At 42.2% G+C, this 18,607-nt stretch overlaps 1 protein-coding gene across 2 annotated transcripts in view; it reads right to left on the bottom strand.

Moving 5' to 3' along the window:
- The window catches only part of ltn1 (listerin E3 ubiquitin protein ligase 1), a 72,831-nt gene that overhangs the window by 23,171 nt on the left and 31,053 nt on the right, over nt 1–18,607 (bottom strand). For both annotated transcript variants that reach the window (XM_036968153.1, XM_036968154.1), the window contains exons 19-28: nt 18,282–18,432; nt 17,821–18,064; nt 17,146–17,302; nt 10,988–11,098; nt 6,994–7,121; nt 5,490–5,625; nt 4,775–4,919; nt 3,880–4,093; nt 3,198–3,435; nt 1,790–1,867 (exon numbers count right to left, since the gene is read on the bottom strand). In XM_036968153.1, coding sequence (XP_036824048.1) covers nt 1,790–1,867; nt 3,198–3,435; nt 3,880–4,093; nt 4,775–4,919; nt 5,490–5,625; nt 6,994–7,121; nt 10,988–11,098; nt 17,146–17,302; nt 17,821–18,064; nt 18,282–18,432 — 1,602 coding nt within the window. The remainder of the gene's footprint in view (nt 1–1,789; nt 1,868–3,197; nt 3,436–3,879; nt 4,094–4,774; nt 4,920–5,489; nt 5,626–6,993; nt 7,122–10,987; nt 11,099–17,145; nt 17,303–17,820; nt 18,065–18,281; nt 18,433–18,607) is intronic.

The raw sequence follows: 18,607 nt of genomic DNA, 5'->3' as shown, positions 1-18,607 counted from the left end.
TATTTTTACTTAAGTACTTTACACCACTGGTTGCCGAAGAGGAAGGAAACCGCTCAGGGATTTCACCATGAGGCCAATGGTGACTTTAAAACTGCTACAGAGTTTAATGGCTGTTACAGGAGGAAACTGAGGATGGATCAACAACATTGTAGTTACTCCACAATATTAACCTAAATTACAGAGTGAAAAGAAGGATATACCTGTACAGAATAAAAATATTCTAAAACATGCCTCCTGTTTGCAACAAGGCACTGAAGTAATACAGCAAAAAAAATGTGGCAAAGCAATTAACTTTTTGTCCTGAATACCAAGTGTTAAAAAAAACATTACTGATGTTCCTACAACTTGATTGGAGTTCATCTGTGGTTAATTCAATTGATTGGACATGAAAAGGCAAGGCACACAACTGTCTATATGAGGTCCCACAGTTGACAGTGCATGTTAGAGCAAAAACCAAGCCATGAGGTCGAAGGAATTGTCTGTAAAGCTCTGAGACAGGATTGTGTCGAGGCACAGATCTGGGGAAGGGTACCAAAACATTTCTGCAGCATTGAAGGTCCCCAAGAACACAGTGGCCTCCATCATCCATCACATGGAAGAAGTTTGGAACCACCAAGACTCTTCCTAGAACTGGCCGCCTGGTCAAACTGAGCAATCGGGGGAGAAGGGTCTTGGTCAGGGAGGTGACCAGAACTCAATGGCCACTTCGACAGAGCTCTAGTTCCTATGTGGAGATGGGAGAACCTTCCAGAAGGACAACCATCTCAGCAGCACTCCACCAATCAGGCCTTTATGGTAGAGTGGCCAGACAGAAGCCACTCCTCTGTAAAAGGCACATGCCCCTGCTTGGAGTTTGCCAAAAGGTAACCAAAAGACTCTCAGACCATGAGAAACAATATTCTCTGGTCTGATGAAACCAAGATTGAACTCTTTGCCCTGAATACCAAGCGTCATGTCTGGAGGAAACCTGGCACCATCACTATGGTGAAGCATGGTGGTGGCAGCATCATGCTGTGGGGATGTTTTTCAGTGGCAGGAACTGGGAAACTTGTCAGGATTGAGGGAAAGATGAACAGAGTATAGTACAGAGAGATCCTTGATTTAAAAAAAATGCTCCAGAGCGCTCAGGATCTCAGACTGGGGCGAAGGTTAATCTTTTGCCTTGTCATTGTGGGGTATTGTGATGTCATTATGGGGTATTGTGATGTCATTATGAGATTTTGTGTAGATTGATGAAGGGGGGGGGGGGGGGGGGGGTAAAACGATTTAATCAATTTTATTTAGGTTGTAACGTAACGAAATGTGGAAAAAGTTAAAGGGTCTGAATGCTTTCCGAGTGCCACTGTAGATAAGCTAGTCTATTAGCCATATTATGACCATTGCCCTAGCTAGTTTGAATAGCACTAGCCACGTTATGACTGATGGCTGGAGGCGGCAAACAATGTGCCCATGGCCTGCTGCCATTTACAATCTGATAGCAATATTTCTGGGACCAAAAAAATAAATGTATTGGTGAATTATATTAATAATGCATTGAACTGCATCCGTCTATTCTGACAACAATGCCTTACTGTACGTCATGGAAGGTAGAATCAAAAATAATCTATTTAAAAAAAAAAAAAATGTAAACCTCTTATAAAGGTGGTTTTGTAGCATAACCTGGTAATTTGATATTTTGGGCTGATATTATGATCGTCTGTAAAAGTAGTTAAAACGCTGTGATTTCCACTTTAACTAACAGATGGACATTCCATAGAGAAACACACCCACTCGGGGCTGTTACACTCACAGACACGGTTCCTCTCCATCGTCCTCTGGTTTGGTGTCGTCTCCCTCTCCATCACACTCTGGGAGAGTAGGCATTACCCTGGGACAGAGACAGACAGACGGACAGGTCATGCTCCTTGACACTGAATCAACAAGTGAACTCAGGAGGCTTGTCGTATGGGTAGGCAGTCACGTACCATAAAAGAGTTGTCAACAAGTTCGAACAAACATGTTCCGTGGCAGTGAACACACAGACAGACATTTGTAATACATTGATTTGAGTTATAGATCCTGTATGTGGTAGACGGTGTGTGGTAGACGGTGTGTTATATATCCTGTATGTGGTAGACAGTGTGTGGTAGATAGTGTGTTATATATCCTGTATGTGGTAGACAGTGAGTTATATCTCCTACTTGTCTAGAATGTGGTAGACAGTGTGTTCTAATCTTACTTGTCTAGAATGTGGTAGACAGTGTGTTCGAATCTTACTTGTCTAGAATGTGGTGGACAGCGTGTGGTAGACAGCGTGTGGTGGACAGCGTGTGGTGGACAGCGTGTGGTGCACAGCGTGTGGTGGACAGCGTGTGGTAGACACCGTGTGGTAGACACCGTGTGGTAGACACCGTGTGGTAGACACCGTGTGGTAGACACCGTTTTATATATGGTACTTGTCTAGTATGTGGTAGACAGTGTTTAATATATCGTATTTGTCTAGAATGTGGTAGACGGTGCATTCTAATCTTACTTGTCTACCCTGTGATTGACAGTGGGTTATAATCTTACTTGTCTAGAATGTGGTGGACAGTGTGTTCTAATCTTACTTGTCTAGAATGTGGTAGACAGTGTGTTCTAATCTTACTTGTCTAGTATGTGGTAGACAGTGAGTTATATATCCTACTTGTCTAGAATGTAGTAGACAGTGAGTTCTAATCTTACTTGTCTAGTATGTGGTAGACAGTGAGTTCTAATCTTACTTGTCTAGAATGTGGTAGACAATGAGTTCTAATCTTACTTGTCTAGAATGTGGTAGACAGTGAGTTCTAATCTTACTTGTCTAGAATGTGGTAGACAGTGAGTTCTAATCTTACTTGTCTAGAATGTGGTAGACAGTGAGTTCTAATCTTACTTGTCTAGAATGTGGTAGACAAAGGGTTCTAATCTTACTTGTCTAGAATGTGGTAGACAGTGAGTTCTAATCTTACTTGTCTAGAATGTGGTAGACAGTGAGTTCTAATCTTACTTGTCTAGAATGTGGTAGACAAAGGGTTCTAATCTTACTTGTCTAGAATGTGGTAGACAGTGAGTTCTAATCTTACTTGTCTAGAATGTGGTAGACAAAGGGTTCTAATCTTACTTGTCTAGAATGTGGTAGACAGTGTGTTCTAATCTTACTTGTCTAGAATGTGGTAGACAGTGCGTTCTAATCTTACTTGTCTAGTATGTGGTAGACAGTGAGTTGCAGAGGTCTGGCTTTGAACAGCAGCAAAGGAGTTAGTGTGTTGAGTAGGGTCTGCAGTGCCTCAGGTAGGCTTGTCTTCTGGTCTGCCACGAACCGCGCTGGCAAGGAATTATGGGTAAGCTGCTGCAGCGGGACGTAGGTCAGAGCCATGCCCACAGACCGCAGGACAGCCAATGGGAACAGTGGATCGTCTGGCTCCTTGAAGGCCTCTACGGAAGGGGAGAAAGGACAACAAGGGTTTAAAATGAGACAAGAAAATGTATTGTCGGAAATCTCACCTTGAGGGTTACTATGGGATTAGTATGAATGTGATACTGCTTCATAATGGCAGTCTAACCCCCCCTCACCACCACATTCACGCCCTGACCCCGCCCACCACCACATTCACGCCCTGACCCCACCCACCACCACATTCACGTCCTGACCCCACCTCACCACCACAAACACACCCTGACCCCCCCACCACAAACACACCCTGACCCCCCCACTGACACACCCTGACCCCCCCACCACATACACACCCTGACACCCCCCACCACATACACACCCTGACACCCCCCACCACCTGACCCCCCCCCCCCCCCCCCCCCCCCCCCCCCCCCCCCCACACACACCACAAACACACCCTGACCCCCCCCCACTCCCATCCCTACCAGTGATCTTGCCAGGCAGTGGCAGCATCAGGCTGTATATCCCCTCTATGAAGAAGTCGTTCCACTCTGCGGTCAGCTCTGAGGGCAGTAGGTCATCCACACCAGGCGGGGGCGCTGTGAAGAACTGGTTCAGCTGCACGATCAGCTCACAGGTCTCACACACCAACAACTGCACCCAGGGGTTCCACAGACAACCCACGTTATCGCTAGTCGTCTGGAGGGAGGGCGAGAGGGAGGGAGGGGCTGTAAAATGAACCTTGGTCTGGGACCTTGGTGCGATGCTCACATCCACTATAAGGACATGGTACTTGCCTACGGATCAGGAAGAGGAACTGCCCGTCCCTATCTTCAGGCTATGCTCAAACCCTACACCCCAACCTGAGCACTCTGTACTGCCAACTCCGCTCTCTTGGCCCTCCCACCCTTAAGGGATGAATGTTGAATGTACTGACTATGACTGGTCCACCTAGCTATCTGAAGATGAATGTACTGACTATGACTGGTCCACCTAGCTATCTGAAGATGAATGTACTGACTATGACTGGTCCACCTAGCTATCTGAAGATGAATGTCCTGAATATGACTGGTCCACCGAGCGATCTGAAGATGAATGTCCTGACTATGACTGGTCCACCTAGCTATCTGGAGATGAATGTCCTGACTATGACTGGTCCACCTAGCTATCTGAAGATGAATGTCCTGACTATGACTGGTCCACCTAGCTATCTGAAGATGAATGTACTGACTATGACTGATCCACCTAGCTATCTGAAGATGAATGCGCTGACTGTAAGTCAATCTGGATACGAGCGTCTGATAAATTATGAGAATGGGTATATGTAGAGCCAGGACCTATTTGCTTGTCATGGTCACATGGTCTGGGCAGCCATTTTACCTCTAGCCAGGCCAGCATGGAGCAGAGCAGGAAGTCCCACTGGCTGCCCCCGAGGATTGTGGGAAAATGAGTCACCAACCGGGACAGGAAACGCATCATCTCCACGCTGAGAGACAGCTGGGACGCGGTCGTCTTGGACAGGTCACTGGAACACAGAGGGTAAAGGGGTTGGAGAAATGGAGAAATGGAGACAGAGAGGGAAGAGCACAACATGACAGAGAGTATGCAAAACAAACAGAGACCGACAGCTCGAGAGACGAGCCAGCCATACAATGACGAGCCAGGCAGACAGATCCAGCCAGCCAGACAGAGACAGACAGATGTACAGAAAGACATAAACAATAAATAAATAGCTATCTCGCTAAATTTGGTGCAATGAGATGTTGTACCCTGGTCCCTAACAAAAACATAAATACAATTTTAAAAAACTGACAGAGCGACAGACAAACAGGCAGAAAGACAGACCAAGCCAGACAGATTCAGCTAGCTAGCCAGCTAGACAGATTCAGCTAGCTAGCCAGCCAGACAGATTCAGCTAGCTAGACAGCCAGACAGATTCAGCTAGCTAGCCAGCCAGACAGATTCAGCTAGCTAGCCAGCCAGACAGATTCAGCTAGCTAGACAGCCAGACAGATTCAGCTAGCTAGCCAGCCAGACAGATTCAGCTAGCCAGATTCAGCTAGCCAGCCAGACAGACAGATAAGGTCCCTCCTACCTGCTGAATAGGAACCAGTCTTCTTTGCTGTTTCTCCATTCCATCATGGTGGCCAGTACAGCTATTAGCAGCTCCTCCTGCACTGGCGTGGAGGCCTTGAGACAGCACAACAGCACCGACACACACCCACAAACACCTAGAGGACCACAGAGATTACACACACCCTCACTTTGATATCGTGCTTGTGTATTCATTCCCATATCTACTAAAATAAATAGAACATCATGTTTTGACATGATGACTCCTTGCTGTCCCCAGTCCACCTGACTGTGCTGCTGCTCCAGTTTCAACTGTTCTGCCTTATTATTATTCGACCATGCTGGTCATTTATGAACATTTGAACATCTTGGCCATGTTCTGTTATAATCTCCACCCGGCACAGCCAGAAGAGGACTGGCCATCCCACATATGCTCACTCTAATTCTCTCTTTCTTTCTCTCTCTCGGAGGACCTGAGCCCTAGGACCATGCCCCAGGAATACCTGACATGATGACTCCTTGCTGTCCCCAGTCCACCTGGCCGTGCTGCTGCTCCAGTTTCAACTGTTCTGCCTTATTATTATTCGACCATGCTGGTCATTTATGAACATTTGAACATCTTGGCCATGTTCTGTTGTAGTCTCCACCCGGCACAGCCAGAAGAGGACTGGCCATCCCACATAGTCTGGTTCCTCTCTAGGTTTCTTCCTAGGTTTTGGCCTTTCTAGGGAGTTTTTCATAGCCACCGTGCTTCTACACCTGCATTGCTTGCTGTTTGGGGTTTTAGGCTGGGTTTCTGTACAGCACTTTGAGATATCAGCTGATGTACGAAGGGCTATATAAATAAATTTGATTTGATTTGATTTGATGTTTTGGTCATGAATGAAAAAAAGCACCCGGCTAACTAGCTGGCTACAGTAGGTTCAGGCATTTCACAATGGCCTGTAATCACTAGTTATTACTGCTAAACAAAATGCCTTTTCAGGGAGAATCATGTTGTTTGGTTTACTGTTTGAACAGTCCCTGAGATTATATTTGGTTATCAATGCAAAATAGACTATGTTTTGTTGTGGCGGCAGGGTAGCCTAGTGGTTAGAGCGTTGGACTAGTAACCGGAAGTTCAAACCCCCGAGCTGACAAGGTACAAATCTGTCGTTCTGCCCCCTGAACAAGGCAGTTAACCCCACTGTTCCTAGACCAGTTAACCCACTGTTCCTAGACCAGTTAACCCACTGTTCCTAGACCAGTTAACCCACTGTTCCTAGGCCGTCATTGAAAATAAGAATTTGTTCTTAACTGACTTGCCTGGTTAAATAAAGGTAAAAAAATATAAAAATTGTCACATACACCAGACATGTGCAGTGAAATGTCTTCAATAGAGAGAGAAAGCATGCCAACCTACAGGCTTGACACCAATGCATTTTAACTACACCGTGTCATGGCCAGTAGAAATTATTTTCTGGCCAGTGAGAGAAAGAAAGTTAACAGACACTGGAGTGTCTGTGTGTGACAGTGTGTGTTCTTACTGTGGTCCTCTTGCCAGTTGAGTATGCCAGCGGTAGCCAGGGAAATGAGACGTTCTCTCTCCTCTGTGGTCAGATAGGGACACAGCACCTGTAGAGTACTGAGCCTGCTCTCTGACAGGGGGAACAGACTGACACACACACACACACACACACACACACACAGACATTAGAACCATTCTTAGTGCTCTCTGCAAACCTGACTGTTTCCTTGAATGAAAGGAGAACAGGCCTGTTCCAAACCTAGCGTTCTAAACCTAGTGTTCCCAAACCTAGTGTTCCAAACCCAGTGTTCCAAACCTAGTGTTCCAAACCTAGCGTTCCAAACCTAGCGTTCCAAACCCTGTGTTCCAAACCTAGCGTTCCAAACCTAGCGTTCCAAACCTAGCGTTCCAAACCTAGCGTTCCAAACCTAGCGTTCCAAACCCTGTGTTCCAAACCCTGTGTTCCAAACCCTGTGTTCCAAACCTAGCGTTCCAAACCTAGCGTTCCAAACCTAGCGTTCCAAACCTAGCGTTCCAAACCTAGCGTTCCAAACCTAGCGTTCCAAACCCTGTGTTCCAAACCCTGTGTTCCAAACCCTGTGTTCCAAACCTAGCGTTCCAAACCTAGCGTTCCAAACCTAGCGTTCCAAACCTAGTGTTCCAAACCTAGCGTTCCAAACCTAGCGTTCCAAACCCAGTGTTCCAAACCTAGCGTTCCAAACCTAGCGTTCCAAACCTAGCGTTCCAAACCCTGTGTTCCAAACCTAGCGTTCCAAACCTAGCGTTCCAAACCTAGCGTTCCAAACCTAGCGTTCCAAACCTAGCGTTCCAAACCTAGCGTTCCAAACCCTGTGTTCCAAACCCTGTGTTCCAAACCCTGTGTTCCAAACCTAGCATTCCAAACCTAGTGTTCCAAACCCTGTGTTCCAAACCTAGCGTTCCAAACCGTGTGTTCCAAACCGTGTGTTCCAAACCTAGTGTTCCAAACCTAGTGTTCCATCAAGTGTTTGAAAGAAAATGACTGACAGCTGGCATATCACATAGTTTATCAATTATGAAACCTAACATTGAATAAAGTATACATATCTCATCTCACTCATCAGGGTTAAAGTAGTACTGATCTCTGACCTGTCAGGGTTAAAGTAGTACTGATCTCTGACCTGTCAGGGTTAAAGTAGTACTGATCTCTGACCTGTCAGGGTTAAAGTAGTACTGATCTCTGACCTGTCAGGGTTAAAGTAGTACTGATCTCTGACCTGTCAGGGTTAAAGTAGTACTGATCTCTGACCTGTCAGGGTTAAAGTAGTACTGATCTCTGACCTGTCAGGGTTAAAGTAGTACTGATATCTGACCTGTCAGGGTTAAAGTGGTACTGATCTCTGATATCTGACCTGTCAGGGTTAAAGTAGTACTGATATCTGACCTGTCAGGGTTAAAGTAGTACTGATCTCTGATATCTGACCTGTCAGGGTTAAAGTAGTACTGATATCTGACCTGTCAGGGTTAAAGTAGTACTGATCTCTGATATCTGACCTGTCAGGGTTAAAGTAGTACTGATATCTGACCTGTCAGGGTTAAAGTAGTACTGATATCTGACCTGTCAGGGTTAAAGTAGTACTGATATCTGACCTGTCAGGGTTAAAGTGGTACTGATATCTGATATCTGACCTGTCAGGGTTAAAGTGGTACTGATATCTGATATCTGACCTGTCAGGGTTAAAGTAGTACTGATATCTGATATCTGACCTGTCAGGGTTAAAGTAGTACTGATATCTGACCTGTCAGGGTTAAAGTAGTACTGATATCTGATATCTGACCTGTCAGGGTTAAAGTGGTACTGATATCTGACCTGTCAGGGTTAAAGTGGTACTGATCTCTGATATCTGACCTGTCAGGGTTAAAGTAGTACTGATATCTGACCTGTCAGGGTTAAAGTAGTACTGATATCTGACCTGTCAGGGTTAAAGTAGTACTGATATCTGACCTGTCAGGGTTAAAGTGGTACTGATATCTGATATCTGACCTGTCAGGGTTAAAGTGGTACTGATATCTGATATCTGACCTGTCAGGGTTAAAGTAGTACTGATATCTGATATCTGACCTGTCAGGGTTAAAGTAGTACTGATATCTGACCTGTCAGGGTTAAAGTAGTACTGATATCTGATATCTGACCTGTCAGGGTTAAAGTGGTACTGATATCTGACCTGTCAGGGTTAAAGTGGTACTGATCTCTGATATCTGACCTGTCAGGGTTAAAGTAGTACTGATATCTGACCTGTCAGGGTTAAAGTAGTACTGATATCTGACCTGTCAGGGTTAAAGTAGTACTGATATCTGACCTGTCAGGGTTAAAGTGGTACTGATATCTGACCTGTCAGGGTTAAAGTAGTACTGATATCTGACCTGTCAGGGTTAAAGTAGTACTGGTATCTGACCTGTCAGGGTTGAAGTAGTACTGATATCTGACCTGTCAGGGTTAAAGTGGTACTGATATCTGACCTGTCGGGGTTAAAGTGGTACTGATATCTGATATCTGACCTGTCAGGGTTAAAGTGTTACTGATATCTGATATCTGACCTGTCAGGGGTAAAGTGGTACTGATATCTGACCTGTCAGGGGTAAAGTGGTACTGATATCTGACCTGTCAGGGGTAAAGTGGTACTGATATCTGATATCTGACCTGTCAGGGGTAAAGTAGTACTGATATCTGATATCTGACCTGTCAGGGGTATAAAGTGGTACTGGTATCTAATATCTGACCTGTCAGGGTTAAAGTAGTACTGATATCTGATATCTGACCTGTCAGTGTTAAAGTGGTACTGATCTCTGACCTGTCAGGGTTAAAGTGGTACTGATATCTGACCTGTCAGGGTTAAAGTAGTACTGATATCTGACCTGTCAGTGTTAAAGTGGTACTGATATCTGATATCTGACCTGTCAGGGTTAAAGTGGTACTGATATCTGATATCTGACCTGTCAGGGTTAAAGTAGTACTGATATCTGACCTGTCAGTGTTAAAGTGGTACTGATATCTGACCTGTCAGGGTTAAAGTAGTACTGATATCTGACCTGTCAGGGTTAAAGTAGTACTGATATCTGATATCTGACCTGTCAGGGTTAAAGTGGTACTGATATCTGACCTGTCAGGGTTAAAGTGGTACTGATATCTGATATCTGACCTGTCAGGGTTAAAGTAGTACTGATATCTGACCTGTCAGGGTTAAAGTGGTACTGATATCTGACCTGTCAGGGTTAAAGTAGTACTGATATCTGATATCTTACCTGTCAGGGTTAAAGTAGTACTGATATCTGATATCTTACCTGTCAGGGTTAAAGTAGTACTGATATCTGATATCTTACCCGTCAGGGTTAAAGTAGTACTGATATCTGATATCTGACCTGTCAGGGTTAAAGTAGTACTGATATCTGATATCTTACCTGTCAGGGTTAAAGTAGTACTGATATCTGATATCTGACCTGTCAGGGTTAAAGTAGTACTGATATCTGATATCTGACCTGTCAGGGTTAAAGTAGTACTGATATCTGACCTGTCAGGGTTAAAGTAGTACTGATATCTGACCTGTCAGGGTTAAAGTAGTACTGATATCTGATATCTTACCTGTCAGGGTTAAAGTAGTACTGATATCTGACCTGTCAGGGTTAAAGTAGTACTGATATCTGATATCTGACCTGTCAGGGTTAAAGTAGTACTGATATCTGATATCTGACCTGTCAGGGTTAAAGTAGTACTGATATCTGACCTGTCAGGGTTAAAGTAATAAAGATATCTGATATCTGACCTGTCAGGGTTAAAGTAGTACTGATATCTGACCTGTCAGGGTTAAAGTAGTACTGATATCTGATATCTGACCTGTCAGGGTTAAAGTAGTACTGATATCTGACCTGTCAGGGTTAAAGTAATAAAGATATCTGATATCTGACCTGTCAGGGTTAAAGTAGTACTGATATCTGACCTGTCAGGGTTAAAGTAGTACTGATATCTGATATCTTACCTGTCAGGGCTGCCACAGAGTGTGTTGATGGTGCCAGCCGTTTCAGCCACGTGGTTGGTGTGTATGTAGTTCTGTAGAGTCAGAGACCACAGTCCCCCCTCCTCTAGTGATCTGAGGTGACAGGTACAATAAGGACAAAGGTTTAGACAGAGACCATCAGTCCTGTTATTTCAACAGAACAAACATCTGTAGAGTCAGAGACCATCAGTCCTGTTATTTCAACAGAACAAACATCTGTAGAGTCAGAGACCATCAGTCCTGTTATTTCAACAGAACAAACATCTGTAGAGTCAGAGACCATCAGTCCTGTTATTTCAACAGAACAAACATCTGTAGTTCTGTAGTCATTAAATGATACGGATCTTATTACCATTTAAATTTCTAAACATCTTTCACACTCCCGAAACTCACGTGAAAAAAACTGTAGAATGAATGAGCCTTAAGCCACACCCCTACTAATATCACCAGGTGTAGAATGAATGAGCCTTAAGCCACACCCCTACTAATATCACCAGGTGTAGAATGAATGAGCCTTAAGCCACACCCCTACTAATATCACCAGGTGTAGAATGAATGAGCCTTAAGCCACACCCCTACTAATATCACCAGGTGTAGAATGAATGAGCCTTAAGCCACACCCCTACTAATATCACCAGGTGTAGAATGAATGAGCCTTAAGCCACACCCCTACTAATATCACCAGGTGTAGAATGAATGAGCCTTAAGCCACACCCCTACTAATATCACCAGGCGACAGGATTTGGGGAAGAAAATCGGTGAGCAAGTTGGTAAATCTTCATGTATTTTAAGATTATCAAGAAATATGTCAAATATGGTTTTGGGACTAAAATACTGTATATGTTCGCTGGTGTGTACATCTGTCCAAATGAAAGACAGCCAGCCATATGTTAGCTATGGGGATTGGACCTGTTTCTTTAAAATGTACCCTTCAATTTTCATTTTCATAGTTACACATGTTTATAACTGCTGTAGGGAGTCTCTATACTATAGGATAGTTACCCATGTAGAGTGTATCTATACTATAGGATAGTTACCCATGTTTACCTGCTGTAGAGTGTCTCTATACTATAGGATAGTTACCCATGTTTACCTGCTGTAGAGTGTGTCTATACTATAGGATAGTTACCCATGTTTACCTGCTGTAGAGTGTGTCTATACTATAGGATAGTTACCCATGTAGAGTGTCTCTATACTATAGGATAGTTACACATGTTTACCTGCTGTAGAGTGTATCTATACTATAGGATAGTTACACATGTTTATACCTGCTGTAGAGTGTATCTATACTATAGGATAGTTACACATGTTTACCTGCTGTAGAGTGTATCTATACTATAGGATAGTTACCCATGTAGAGTGTATCTATACTATAGGATAGTTACCCATGTAGAGTGTATCTATACTATAGGATAGTTACCCATGTAGAGTGTATCTATACTATAGGATAGTTACCCATGTAGAGTGTATCTATACTATAGGATAGTTACACATGTTTACCTGCTGTAGAGTGTATCTATACTATAGGATAGTTACACATGTTTACCTGCTGTAGAGTGTATCTATACTATAGGATAGTTACACATGTTTACCTGCTGTAGAGTGTGTCTATACTATAGGATAGTTACCCATGTAGAGTGTCTCTATACTATAGGATAGTTACCCATGTTTATACCTGCTGTAGAGTGTATCTATACTATAGGATAGTTACCCATGTTTACCTGCTGTAGAGTGTATCTATACTATAGGATAGTTACCCATGTTTACCTGCTGTAGAGTGTATCTATACTATAGGATAGTTACCCATGTTTATACCTGCTGTAGAGTGTATCTATACTATAGGATAGTTACCCATGTTTACCTGCTGTAGAGTGTGTCTATACTATAGGATAGTTACCCATGTTTACCTGCTGTAGAGTGTGTCTATACTATAGGATAGTTACCCATGTAGAGTGTATCTATACTATAGGATAGTTACCCATGTAGAGTGTATCTATACTATAGGATAGTTACACATGTTTACCTGCTGTAGAGTGTATCTATACTATAGGATAGTTACCCATGTTTACCTGCTGTAGAGTGTCTCTATACTATAGGATAGTTACCCATGTTTACCTGCTGTAGAGTGTATCTATACTATAGGATAGTTACCCATGTAGAGTGTATCTATACTATAGGATAGTTACACATGTTTACCTGCTGTAGAGTGTGTCTATACTATAGGATAGTTACCCATGTAGAGTGTCTCTATACTATAGGATAGTTACCCATGTTTATACCTGCTGTAGAGTGTATCTATACTATAGGATAGTTACCCATGTTTACCTGCTGTAGAGTGTATCTATACTATAGGATAGTTACCCATGTTTACCTGCTGTAGAGTGTATCTATACTATAGGATAGTTACCCATGTTTATACCTGCTGTAGAGTGTATCTATACTATAGGATAGTTACCCATGTTTACCTGCTGTAGAGTGTGTCTATACTATAGGATAGTTACCCATGTTTACCTGCTGTAGAGTGTGTCTATACTATAGGATAGTTACACATGTTTACCTGCTGTAGAGTGTATCTATACTATAGGATAGTTACCCATGTTTACCTGCTGTAGAGTGTCTCTATACTATAGGATAGTTACCCATGTTTACCTGCTGTAGAGTGTATCTATACTATAGGATAGTTACCCATGTAGAGTGTATCTATACTATAGGATAGTTACACATGTTTACCTGCTGTAGAGTGTATCTATACTATAGGATAGTTACCCATGTTTACCTGCTGTAGAGTGTCTCTATACTATAGGATAGTTACACATGTTTACCTGCTGTAGAGTGTATCTATACTATAGGATAGTTACCCATGTAGAGTGTCTCTATACTATAGGATAGTTACACATGTTTACCTGCTGTAGAGTGTCTCTATACTATAGGATAGTTACCCATGTTTATACCTGCTGTAGAGTGTATCTATACTATAGGATAGTTACACATGTTTACCTGCTGTAGAGTGTGTCTATACTATAGGATAGTTACCCATGTTTACCTGCTGTAGAGTGTATCTATACTATAGGATAGTTACCCATGTAGAGTGTATCTATACTATAGGATAGTTACCCATGTTTACCTGCTGTAGAGTGTGTCTATACTATAGGATAGTTACACATGTTTACCTGCTGTAGAGTGTATCTATACTATAGGATAGTTACACATGTTTACCTGCTGTAGAGTGTATCTATACTATAGGATAGTTACCCATGTTTACCTGCTGTAGAGTGTGTCTATACTATAGGATAGTTACCCATGTTTACCTGCTGTAGAGTGTGTCTATACTATAGGATAGTTACCCATGTTTACCTGCTGTAGAGTGTGTCTATACTATAGGATAGTTACACATGTTTACCTGCTGTAGAGTGTGTCTATACTATAGGATAGTTACCCATGTAGAGTGTATCTATACTATAGGATAGTTACCCATGATTACCTGCTGTAGAGTGTGTCTATACTATAGGATAGTTACCCATGTTTACCTGCTGTAGAGTGTATCTATACTATAGGATAGTTACCCATGTAGAGTGTATCTATACTATAGGATAGTTACCCATGTTTACCTGCTGTAGAGTGTATCTATACTATAGGATAGTTACCCATGTAGAGTGTATCTATACTATAGGATAGTTACCCATGTTTACCTGCTGTAGAGTGTATCTATACTATAGGATAGTTACCCATGTTTACCTGCTGTAGAGTGTCTCTATACTATAGGATAGTTACACATGTTTACCTGCTGTAGAGTGTGTCTATACTATAGGATAGTTACCCATGTTTACCTGCTGTAGAGTGTATCTATACTATAGGATAGTTACCCATGTAGAGTGTATCTATACTATAGGATAGTTACCCATGTAGAGTGTATCTATACTATAGGATAGTTACCCATGTAGAGTGTATCTATACTATAGGATAGTTACCCATGTTTACCTGCTGTAGAGTGTATCTATACTATAGGATAGTTACCCATGTTTACCTGCTGTAGAGTGTATCTATACTATAGGATAGTTACCCATGTTTACCTGCTGTAGAGTGTATCTATACTATAGGATAGTTACACATGTTTACCTGCTGTAGAGTGTATCTATACTATAGGATAGTTACACATGTTTACCTGCTGTAGAGTGTGTCTATACTATAGGATAGTTACCCATGTTTACCTGCTGTAGAGTGTATCTATACTATAGGATAGTTACCCATGTTTACCTGCTGTAGAGTGTCTCTATACTATAGGATAGTTACCCATGTTTACCTGCTGTAGAGTGTATCTATACTATAGGATAGTTACACATGTTTATACCTGCTGTAGAGTGTATCTATACTATAGGATAGTTACACATGTTTACCTGCTGTAGAGTGTATCTATACTATAGGATAGTTACCCATGTAGAGTGTATCTATACTATAGGATAGTTACACATGTTTACCTGCTGTAGAGTGTGTCTATACTATAGGATAGTTACACATGTTTACCTGCTGTAGAGTGTATCTATACTATAGGATAGTTACCCATGTAGAGTGTATCTATACTATAGGATAGTTACCCATGTTTACCTGCTGTAGAGTGTGTCTATACTATAGGATAGTTACACATGTTTACCTGCTGTAGAGTGTATCTATACTATAGGATAGTTACCCATGTTTACCTGCTGTAGAGTGTATCTATACTATAGGATAGTTACCCATGTTTACCTGCTGTAGAGTGTATCTATACTATAGGATAGTTACACATGTTTACCTGCTGTAGAGTGTGTCTATACTATAGGATAGTTACCCATGTTTACCTGCTGTAGAGTGTATCTATACTATAGGATAGTTACCCATGTTTACCTGCTGTAGAGTGTATCTATACTATAGGATAGTTACACATGTTTACCTGCTGTAGAGTGTATCTATACTATAGGATAGTTACCCATGTTTACCTGCTGTAGAGTGTATCTATACTATAGGATAGTTACCCATGTTTACCTGCTGTAGAGTGTATCTATACTATAGGATAGTTACCCATGTAGAGTGTCTCTATACTATAGGATAGTTACCCATGTTTACCTGCTGTAGAGTGTATCTATACTATAGGATAGTTACCCATGTTTATACCTGCTGTAGAGTGTATCTATACTATAGGATAGTTACCCATGTTTACCTGCTGTAGAGTGTATCTATACTATAGGATAGTTACACATGTTTACCTGCTGTAGAGTGTGTCTATACTATAGGATAGTTACCCATGTTTACCTGCTGTAGAGTGTATCTATACTATAGGATAGTTACCCATGTAGAGTGTATCTATACTATAGGATAGTTACACATGTTTACCTGCTGTAGAGTGTATCTATACTATAGGATAGTTACCCATGTTTACCTGCTGTAGAGTGTATCTATACTATAGGATAGTTACACATGTTTACCTGCTGTAGAGTGTATCTATACTATAGGATAGTTACACATGTTTACCTGCTGTAGAGTGTATCTATACTATAGGATAGTTACCCATGTAGAGTGTATCTATACTATAGGATAGTTACCCATGTTTACCTGCTGTAGAGTGTATCTATACTATAGGATAGTTACACATGTTTACCTGCTGTAGAGTGTGTCTATACTATAGGATAGTTACCCATGTAGAGTGTATCTATACTATAGGATAGTTACCCATGTTTACCTGCTGTAGAGTGTATCTATACTATAGGATAGTTAGCCATGTTTACCTGCTGTAGAGTGTATCTATACTATAGGATAGTTACCCATGTTTATACCTGCTGTAGAGTGTATCTATACTATAGGATAGTTACCCATGTTTATACCTGCTGTAGAGTGTATCTATACTATAGGATAGTTACACATGTTTATACCTGCTGTAGAGTGTATCTATACTATAGGATAGTTACACATGTTTATACCTGCTGTAGAGTGTATCTATACTATAGGATAGTTACACATGTTTATACCTGCTGTAGAGTGTATCTATACTATAGGATAGTTACACATGTTTATACCTGCTGTAGAGTGTATCTATACTATAGGATAGTTACACATGTTTATACCTGCTGTAGAGTGTATCTATACTATAGGATAGTTACACATGTTTATACCTGCTGTAGAGTGTGTCCAGTATATCAGTGGCTGGTCCTTGATTGTCTATACGGTCTGTTAGGTCCCAGTCCTTCAACATAGCGTAGTACTCTGTTACTAGAGCAGGGCTGTAGTCCATCTCCCTGCACCACTGCACCGCATACAGTAGCTCACAAACTGGGGAAGAAAGAGAGAAAGAAAGAAAGAGAGAGAAATAAAGAGAGAAAGAAAGAAAGAAAGCAAGAGAGAAAGAAAGAAAGAAAGCGAGAAAGAAAGGGTTGTTTCTCCAGTTTTCAACAAGTCAACCTTTTTTTCAGTCGTCTAACTGAATGGTATTGAAATTAAAATGAGCTGTTCTAAAAATGAATTGAATGTTCTGAATTGAATGTTCTGAATTGAATGTTCTGAATTGAATGTTCTGAATTGAATGTTCTGAATTGAATGTTCTGAATTGAATGTTCTGAATGGAATGTTCTGAATGGAATGTTCTGAATGGAATGTTCTGAATGGAATGTTCTGAATTGAATGTTCTGAATTGAATGTTCTGAATGGAATGTTCTGAATGGAATGTTCTGAATGGAATGTTCTGAATGGAATGTTCTGAATTGAATGTTCTGAATTGAATGTTCTGAATTGAAAAGAACAAAAGTCAACTGAACTGACTGAAGATAACTGAAGTGAACTTCAACCCTCACCTGTGTGTTTGAAGTCTTTCATGTAGTCTCCTGCCCCCTCCTGGTCGTCTGGCCACACTGCAGCCGTAGCAATAGCAGCACCAGCAGGAACAGTCATATCTGTGTTATAGACCACTCTGGTCAGCAGGGCACACACACACAGGTGGGCAGGCAGTCGGCTTGAGCCTCTGACCTTCCAGACCTCCATACAGGGGTAGTCAGAGACCATCCTCAGACGTCCAGACAGCAGGGGAGACCTCACCCACTGAGAGAGGGGGGAGAGAGGGAGGGGGATAAGGGGACAACATACGAGAAGGACCAGGAAAGGGAAGTAGGAGGTAACAAGCGTTACCAAATTACCAAATGATTGGTTTTGTTCCAATCAGGCTGACAGCAGATTCCACTAATAGTAGTCTACAGTGAAGAACATAATGAGTCAGTTGGTTTGTGTTACATCTAGGAATGTGATTGGCTGGTCGTACCTGAGGGGGCAGGGCCCGTCTGATCTTGCTCCACTCTGATTGGCTGGGAGTCAGGAAGGAGAGGAACTGGGAGAGAAGGGCGGAGCCTCGCTGACCAACAGATCTCAGTGAGTCAGCTAGCCTCTGGACTGCGAGAACCAATACCTGGAGACTGATTGAACAACACATAGAACATCAGACCTAGAACCAACACCTACAGACGGATAGATCACACAGTACATCCGACCTAGAACCAACACCTACAGACCGATCGAACCACACAGAACATCAGACCTAGAACCAACACCTACAGACTGATCAAACAACACATAGAACATCAGACCTAG

Source organism: Oncorhynchus mykiss, chromosome Y (genome assembly GCF_013265735.2).
Source record: "Oncorhynchus mykiss isolate Arlee chromosome Y, USDA_OmykA_1.1, whole genome shotgun sequence".
Classification (NCBI taxonomy): Eukaryota; Metazoa; Chordata; class Actinopteri; order Salmoniformes; family Salmonidae; genus Oncorhynchus; species Oncorhynchus mykiss.
The sequence above is the reverse complement of the archived record's forward strand: the minus strand, read 5'-3'. Positions and strand labels throughout refer to the sequence as shown.